At 39.4% G+C, this 9,369-nt stretch overlaps 1 protein-coding gene across 1 annotated transcript in view; it reads left to right on the top strand.

The window, feature by feature from the left end:
- Positions 1 to 14: 14 nt before the first annotated feature.
- The window catches only part of CPEB3 (cytoplasmic polyadenylation element binding protein 3), a 99,782-nt gene continuing 90,427 nt past the window's right edge, over positions 15 to 9,369 (top strand). Inside the window, 2 exon segments of the mRNA XM_009323264.1 lie at positions 15 to 91; positions 7,827 to 8,746. Coding sequence (XP_009321539.1) covers positions 64 to 91; positions 7,827 to 8,746 — 948 coding nt within the window. The 5' untranslated portion in view covers positions 15 to 63.

The following is a 9,369-nucleotide window of genomic DNA, read 5'->3' as shown; positions in this document are numbered from 1 at the left end:
CGAGGAGGGCGGTGGCTGGCAAGGAGGAAGGGAAATTAATCCGTTTCTGTGGGCTTGTTGGCAATGACAAGGACAAGCACCCGGCGCCCTTGTAAGTGGCCCTTCGTGCTCGATGGAGGCCTGGTGGCCACTAGCTTCGGCGCGCAAGTGGGGTGAGGCGTGGGACGGCTGGTGGTAATGACAACACTCTCATTTCAGTCTGTAGGCGTGCTTCCTAATGGGAAAAAATCCTTCTAAAGTGCTTTTAAAATTTGTTATATGTTCTGAAGTCAATACAGAGCATCGCAGTCTGTGAAACTGGATATTCAGAAGCTGAAAAGCATTTATAGAACAAAGAGGTGGATAGCACCTGGAAAGAAGTTGCCTTCCCATTTATCTCCTCCATGGGTGTCTGTCTCCCACTCTTACTTCTCAGTACAAGCGTATGCATATTTGCGTGCATGTAAAGGTTCTGCATAATGTCATGTTCCCCAAGCAAAGGGCGAGACCCTGCTTTTCAGAGGCAGTTGTGACTTTCCAGATTCTTGGGAAGGTTGGTTAGTAAAGATCAACTTTGAATTTTCCTTTTCAGGTTATATATAAATATATATGTATGTATATTTTTAATAAATAGTTCTTGTAATAAGTTTTGTTACATGTAGCTTGTCCCTGATACCTTGTGTAAATTACAACTTTGTTATACTGGAGTTGCCATACAAGGTAGTAATTTATATGGCCAACCCCACAATTGTACAGCTGCATCAACCTACATCTGTTCTTGGTTGAGAGAAGTAGCATTTACATGGTGGATATACATGACTATAGAGATCAGGTAGAATAGGAAAGAGACTTCAGTGCATATACTGGATTTTTTGACTGTGCTGCCTTAGCTAGGGAAAAACCAGTATGGTTTTTAGAGTCTTTGTTGAGAGAAAAGTGTTGTAAAAATGCGTGTAAAATATCTGGACTTGCACTTGTAAACTGTATTATACATATAGAGTAGGGAGGGTGTTGTTTATTTTCTAATTGCTACAAATACCATAAACAGGAATGCTAAAGTAGTTACAGTGGTGTAAATGTTCTTTACAGGAAGTATGTATAGAAGCAGGTAGGAAGAAGGCATCATGCTGACATCCTGTCCCAGGAAATTTATTTTGTACCTATTCTTGGGACAGTAAAATTCAGTTTTGCTTGCACTGCTGAGACATCTTGGATGTACAGTGGCCTGAGTAAACCATATGGTCATGACTTCCTGGAAGAGAACCTAATACACACTGTCCCAATTACAGCTGTTCGTGAAATGTAAGAGCAATATTAGATATCAGAGTTTCTGGTTCCTAATCTTCGTCTGGAGTAAGTGCACTGTCTATTGGCCAGAGTGATGATCAGCTAGACTAGCGAAAAGCTTAGGTTTTATATATTTATATTTATTGTCAAATGTTACAAATGGAAATAGGAAGCTGGTTTTATTCCTAGGATTATGCAATTTGTGCAATTTCTGTATTTTTGCTTTGGAGTGGGAGGGATATGCTAGTTGCCTGCCGTTTAGGATAAAGCTATGAGGTCATGATGAGTAATAAAGGCTGTGAACAATACTTACCTGAAGAAATGTAACCGGAACCCAGGATCACTTGGCTACCATTTGAGGCTGAAGAACAGTCTGTGACAAAGGCGGCTGCTTTGCTCTACCACTGGCACAGGGAGGGATGACAAGACTGGACAAAACTTGAATATCAGGTCAAATAGTGAACGCTTGGTAGGTTTGGACATCTTTTTTTTTCTTCTTCTTCTTCTTTTTCCAAACATGAAATATAAAAACATAATAGGATACATAAAAACATGATAGTACAAGGGGTAATGGTTTTAAACTAAAAGAGGGTAGATTTAGATTGGACATAAGGAAGAAATGTTTTACGCTGAGGGTGGTGAAGCACTGGAACAGGTTGCCCAGAGAGGTGGTAGATGCCCCATCCCTGGAAACGTTCAAGGTCAGGTTGGACGGGGCTCTGAGCAACCTGATCTAGTTGAAGATGTCCCTGCTCATTGCAGGGGGGGTTGGACTAGATGACCTTTGAAGATCCCTTCCAACCCAAACTGTTCTATGATTCTATAATGGCAGACCTCTTAACATCCCATAAATAGCTTAAAAATCCTGAAATTCAAAAACTGATTTGTGCCTTTTTATTGTTGAGGAGTTTGTTGGACAGCTTGGGGTATGTGTTCTCCATTTGTCTGCTCTTCTCAGAATCAAAGTGTGATCCTAAAATACATATATAACCAACTGTTTCTGAATTTGAGAAAAAACTCCTTATTCCCTGACAGAGCAAGAGTTGTCATTCCATCTTCATCTCTTCCCCATAACAAGACCGGATATGCAGCTGCTCTATTCAAATGCTTGCTTTATTCTCCCCAACAATCTCTTCCTTCAATTCACTCTCATCCCCTTTTTTTCTTCATTTTCTTTCCACTTCTTATTCTTTATGCTTCCTTTTTTGCATTGGCAATTTCCACTATAAATCTCAGGTTGCTTCTTGCAGTTTTTTCATTTTTTAAACCATTGCTTCCCGTATCATCCCTTAATAGAGTCATCTTTGTTCCTTCCTTCTGTTTCCATGATGTTCATTGCACTGTCTCACTCTGTCCTCTCTTACCTTCGCCTGGTAGTAGCTGCATTTGAGCCCAGAGAGAACTCTCCCCGAAACAGACTCACTTTCGTCAATGCAAAGTGAGGGAAAACGATTGCTACTAATTGAGATTCGACTGAGTTCAGCCTCACTGATACTAACTGGAGATGGCAGCCATTTTGAATTAAATAAAACTGCACATTTGAAGGCAAGTACAGAACTTAATGAAAATCACCAAAAACAATATAGGCTATTTAGGGCTTAAATTTGAGCCCTAAATTTGGCTATCAGATTTCTGTCAAAAGATCAACTTTTAAAACACTAAATTGTTTGATAACAAATTCATACAGATTTAAGCTTAATAAAGAAGTTGACAAGCAATTACTGTAAGAATAATATGGAGGTATATTAAATATTTATCTGACCATTTCAGCAAGGCCTGAAAAAGAGGCCGAATAATGAAGGAGCAGTACCTTAATACATTTCTTTTGATTTGACAACATTAAGACTGTTGGAATTATTCACTGTTTCCAACAAAACTAAGTAACCTGGCAATATGAAAGTATTCTATTTTGGCAAAACTACATTTTAACTGCTATGATAGTAATATGTAAAATTAAATTACAAGATCAGTTAGGCGTTTTTAATCTACTTGATTCCATATTTAAAGAGTCAAGGAGCCCTCAATTAAGCTAAAATGAAACAAATCTGAACTGAGAAAAATGTTTCTACAATAAAACTCTTTTTTTTCAGTAGCATAATGCTTCATTTTAATCTTCAAGCTAGTTGGAATATTCACTTTCTGGCAAAAAGATTAGTGTGGTTTGTTAGTCATAGTAGGGTTGAATTGCTTCATAATGAATTTCATAAAATAAAAATACACTCAATACAATGTTAATTGAATTAGCTAGGCTTATTTGGGCCTTTCTTACATTTGTTTCTTTGGAACTGGCCCAGGTCAAGAAATTCAGATACCAGATTGAATTAAGCTCTTGTATTCTGATACAGCTGTTGTTATTATCTTTTAACTTCCAGTTACGAAAGAGTTGGCTGGTAGAAACAAACAGTGTTTTTCTTCTAGTGGCTAGTTGATCAAAAACTGTCTTTATGTCCTGATTTTCTTTGGTTCTGGAGTGCTTCTCCATTTGTGAATATCGTAATGAGTGCTCTCCTTATGTTAATAATTGATCTACAAAGTGAAGCTGTCTTCTGGGAAGAACTGACAGCAAGGGTGCGGTCCCTTCCACATGAATCCTCAAATCATCTGAAAAGCAATAACGCAGAAGTAAATAGGGACATAAAGGAGGGGTATAGAACACCTAGAGCCAGCCCTGTGCTAGCTGGGATATTTCAACAAATGAGGTATTTTCAAGCACTGTAAGAAAGCAGTTTTCCTGCCCTTAATGATTCAGAGTAGCACAAACAGGTTATAGCAAGTGTTGAGAAACTCATTACAGCATTGATTTAAGGCAGGCAGACCATACAGTCCAACATAAACAGACTGTAGAAAGCAGAGACATCAGTGTTTTAACAACCCATTTTCAGCTGCCCTAATTTATCTTTCTCAGCTTTAGTCATCTCTTTTTCACCCATAAAGCTATGCACATTTCATCCTTTGAAAAATCAACCACTTCTGGTTTCAACTATGTAATTTCCATACAAGCATTAGTATTTGGTCCTGAATAATTAGTATTATGAATAATTACCCAGAATAAATATCCAGAATAATTCATGGACCAATACAAGACAGAACACGAGTGCCAGTAAATGAAATTCTGAAAACTTTACCCAAGCTACATTAATCATCAAAGTATTAATATCTTATGAGAGGAACTCCTGTCAGGCTGTGTATTGATGTGGAGATCGGAGATATGTGGATTGTGGGTAGTGGAAGGGAGGTAGTTGAAATGTGGAACCACAGTGTACAGAGTAGCTGGAATGTTAAATAGTAAAATTTGCACCTTCCTTTTTTTCTGAGTAGCTTATTTTTTGGTGGAATTTTCAGTGTAGTAACAGTAAATCAGTAATGAAAAAGTGGTAACTTGGAAATTGGAAACTATTCAAATAGCACAACTTTTTGCTTACGTGCTGATTTTGATTTTTGTACTCGACCTATTTGTGTTTGAGTTTCAGAATGTTTTTTGAAATTATGACGGGTGATTATTTAATATTTTCTTCAGCTAAGCAACATGACACAATCTCCTTTGTAATAGCTGTATATTTTATAGCTGGTATGAGCTTATAATTAATTTCTTAAACTAGAAGCCTGGAGTTTGGAAGGAAGTTTGGAAATACTGGAACTATTTCTTTGTCTAGCGATTGTTGTTCTGAATAGGTAGATATTTGATCTGGGCTTATAAATTAAACTGTTAAAAGGTCTTATTTAATTACTCATTTTCAGACCAATCTGACAGATATTTATTTTCTCAGAGCTGGTGATTCAGATTGCAGCAATTTTCCCTGGAAAGAGGGAGCGTGCACGCATCTTTTTTCCTTTCAAGCCCTCTTCCTTTCAGGATAGGCAGCAGTGAAATGCCATCTATAGGTAAGACTTCAAACCCCATGATTCCTTGGGAGAGCATGCGCTGAAAGCTTCCAGTTGTCAAAGTGCTCTTGCCAGAGTGGTCGACTATTTGTCATATACCAAACCTGAAAGAAGAAAATAAATATACTGTCATTTTGTTGATCTTTAAATACAGAAAATCCAAAGGTAACTGTTCCTTAAAAATTTCTGTGTTGACTGCGTGGGTTGCTGCATGCAAACGGAGCTGGTATTGCTATGGGGATATAGATTTCCTGTGCTGGATTGTAAATTTGTACAAATACTTACACCAGCAAATAATCAAGAGGTACTGCGTATTAGTCCAACATTAGACATTGGCTGGCCTGTCTTTCAAAGTCAATTATTATGCAGTGTTTTTCCATTCAGACTGGCTTCATTCATTAAAGGTAGGTCTTGACCTTGACAAGAGCGTTGAATTGTGCAGTGATTTTTACCTTTAAGAAGCAGCATGAAAATGAATGTGGATTACAGTCCTTAGGATAAAGTTCAAAAACAACTAGCTAAGTCAAGGTACATATTTGAAGCAACTGCTGTGCTTGCCACTATAGATAACCTGGTGGCTAACTGATTTAAATATACTTTATTGACAACAGAATTTTAACATTTCAGCTGCTGTTTTTCTCTCTAAACATATTTTTGTACTGAACCAGAGGAGGGATAAATATAATCTTCTTCTCTTTCTGATGTAGAATCATCAGTGATTTTATGTAGCCTTAGGAGTAATAGTGATTTTGATAGAAATGAAGCTAATGGAAAGCTACACAGAGCTTGGTATATTATGGCTTACTGCGGTATTGCTTTAAACTGCCTCGCAAGGTTTTCCAGCAGCAGCAGCAGCAGAGCTGCCTGTTACAGATGCAATAGTTTACTCCATTCTTCTTAGGAACTTGCCTTAATGTTGTCTCACTACACAGTCTGTTCATGAACCCTTGCTGTTCGGTTTACATATTGAACAGGTAAATAATAGGGAGCATAAGCAGTAACTTAATAGATAGCAGAAGCCTGTCCTGACATTCATTTTAACTAAAAAGTGTGTGTATGGCTCAGAAGAGATTTAAAAGAAAGAAAGGGAGAAACAAAAAATGCTAAAGATGCACATGGACCATCTGAAAACTGTTGATGTCAGAAAGGAGGGGGTCATCGATTTCACTCTTTGCCACCTTTCTTAAACAGTTAATGGATTTGGCTTAACTTTACTTTGTTACATTAAAAGAACAATCCTAAAAAATTGCAATCTTAGGAATGTACATGTCATATGATTAACTCAATAGAAATGCAATTAGGTATTCAGCGGTGACCATCTTTAACATAGTTACTCAATTAAAGTGATTTTTGGCTCATTTAAAATACTTTTGAGATTAAGAACAATCTCATCAGTTGACTGAAAGTCTGCAAAATGAGGAGGTTCCTGTTCTAGTTTCATACAATTGCTGTTCATTGATGTCTGTATATGCATTAGTACTACTCTGTTTCAAAATAATAATCAAATTATATGATCTGTCCTATTTCATATGAAGCAACATTTCTTGCAGATATGAGACTCAACCATTCTACGTACATTTACTTTTTAAAGTTTAAACTTATGGATTGATTTAGCAAATAATTTGCATCACTAGTCTTTGTCTTGTGCATATAAAGATGGCTTTTAAAATGTGGCATGTCCATATTTTAGATATTTCAATTTGCCCCATCTTTATTTTTCATTGTGAAAGCATCAGAAACATCATAGTCTAATAATACCTCCCAGATCCGCTCATTTTGACCTTATTTTTTTCTGATGAACAAATTACTGATAATTTTATACATAGAGAAATACAGCGAGTAGAAATACCTTTAAGCAAAGGACTGCTTTGATGTAAAACAGTGTTTTACACGGAAAGATCGTAAGGTCACTGAAGGCAAATACAACACCCGTCGGTGGCTTTGTACACGGAGTGTCTTCACACACACCCCTCCCGTCATTGCGATCGCTTCTCATGCCTTAAGCAAGCGGCGAGCCGTGCGGCAGAAAAAGGCCAGAAAACGATCGTGCAGCTAAGAACCGCTCCCGTGTCAGTGCGAGATTTCGTGTGTGCTTTCTCTCTGATAAATGTAAATAATTGAAAGCTTGTTTGTTAATTAAGGAAAATCGGTACCCGGCTCCTTTAAAGGTCCCCTAATAGAAAAGGGGGTGGAGAAGAGCGAAGACTGGTGTCTTTTTAACCTTGCTGAAGGACGCAGCAGTATTTATTGACGTATGCAAATAACTAGGGGGAGGAGGTGGAGGAGGAGGAGGGTGCTTGGAAAAACAGGAACCAGAATCAGTTTCTCATTGCAGGGTGAGAGCTCTGAGTTCCGGTGTAAGAGAAAAGAGACGTGGCGAAATTGCTGTATATCTCTGCCCTATAAGCATATCTCTCATTTAGACTGAAGGGAAACAAGGCATCAAAAAGGGTGAAGCATCTTAAGAAATATTTTAAAGGCAATCTAGCACGATCAAAGGTTACATATTCCTAAATGGGGGAGGGGGAAGATTACGGGTTTGCCTTGCAACTTGCTGTAGCATAGCACTGGCAATAGGATGAGATTTTTGGCCGGCAAATGATTAAAACAGCCTGGTTTGTGGTATGAATGACAATGTTAATAATCTGTCTTTGTGGTTTTTTCCCCTACTGTTTCAGCTGCGCAAACCATGCAGGATGATTTACTGATGGACAAAAGCAAAGCCCAGCCCCAGCAGCAGCGGCAGCAGCAGCAGCAGCAAGATCCAAACTCAGCAGAAGCCCCCTCTACACCCATCTCGTCGGAGACACCCAAACCAGAAGACAACAGTTCAGTGACTAGTATCGGCACATCGGCTCCTTCCCAAAATAGCAAGGAGAAGATGCAGATGGAGTCTCCCATTTTGCCTGGCTTGAGCTTTCACCAGCCTCAACAAGAACCTGCAGCCGGCACCTCCTTGTCTCCCTCCTTCGGCAGCACCTGGTCTACAGGGACCACAAACACAGTGGATGATAGCTTTTTCCAAGGGATTACTCCAGTCAATGGGACAATGCTTTTCCAGAATTTTCCACACCATGTCAACCCTGTATTTGGTGGCACTTTCTCGCCTCAAATTGGCCTAGCTCAGACTCAACACCACCAACATCAGCAGCAGCAGCAGCAAGCTCAGCAGCAGCAGCAGCAGCAGCAGCAGCGGAGGTCACCTGTAAGCCCTAATCAGGCACCTTTCGCCCAGAGAAATGCTGCTTACAGCCATCAGCCCATCATGACCAGCAAACCGTCTTCCTCCTCTGCCTCCTCTTCTTCCTCCTCCAGCTGGAATAACCATCAAAATGCAGCTTGGAGTACACCTTCCAACCCTTGGGGTGGGCTGCAGGCTGGTAGGGACCCTCGAAGGGCAGTTGGAGTGGGGGTCGGCGTGGGAGTGGGGGTCGGTGTACCCTCCCCCCTCAATCCCATTTCACCCCTTAAAAAACCGTTCTCCAGCAATGTCATTGCCCCTCCGAAGTTCCCACGGGCTGCACCCTTAACCCCCAAATCCTGGATGGAAGACAACGCGTTCAGGACGGACAATGGCAACAATCTGTTGCCTTTTCAGGTAAATGACTATATGCACCTTCTACGTGGTGACAGCTATCATAAAGTTGTATTTTTTTCAGGGGGGTGTTTCATGTTACTGTTCTATCTGAGAGGCATCTCCATAACTCATATTTGCATTGAATAGTCACCTTATATGAAAGAAGTGGGGTTGATCCTAGGGAGTGCATTCACAAAGATTCCAAATTCTGGTTTAAGGTTTGCAGTCTTATTTTTCTTGTAACTTATTCTTAAATGTGACAGGGCTTTCTGCGTTTTTTTGTTGGTTTTTTTTTTAGCATCCGAAAGGTAGTAGCCTTCCTTCATGAAAAACAGGTTTGGCAGACTACGTTCTCTTGGTGCTGTGTGTTATAATTTTTTTTCATATTCTCCCATATGTTAGAAACAGGAGACGTTGCTGGCTTCAGTTTTCTAACTGGCATGTTAATTTTAACCAAAGATGCTTCTTGACCTGAAATCCGGTTAATTATTTTATCACTATTGAAATAACTAATTGTCCTTGTGTTGTGGTGGGATTTAACGGGGAGTCTGTTCGCATAAGGTATATATATGAAAAGCTGTATACGCCTGATACGTACACCCTGCTGTTATATTCACAGTGGACGTTTTGAATACATCTAGAAG

The sequence above is a fragment of the Pygoscelis adeliae genome, unplaced genomic scaffold, assembly GCF_000699105.1.
Source record: "Pygoscelis adeliae isolate BGI_AS28 unplaced genomic scaffold, ASM69910v1 Scaffold294, whole genome shotgun sequence".
NCBI lineage: Eukaryota > Metazoa > Chordata > Aves > Sphenisciformes > Spheniscidae > Pygoscelis > Pygoscelis adeliae.
The sequence above is the reverse complement of the archived record's forward strand: the minus strand, read 5'-3'. Positions and strand labels throughout refer to the sequence as shown.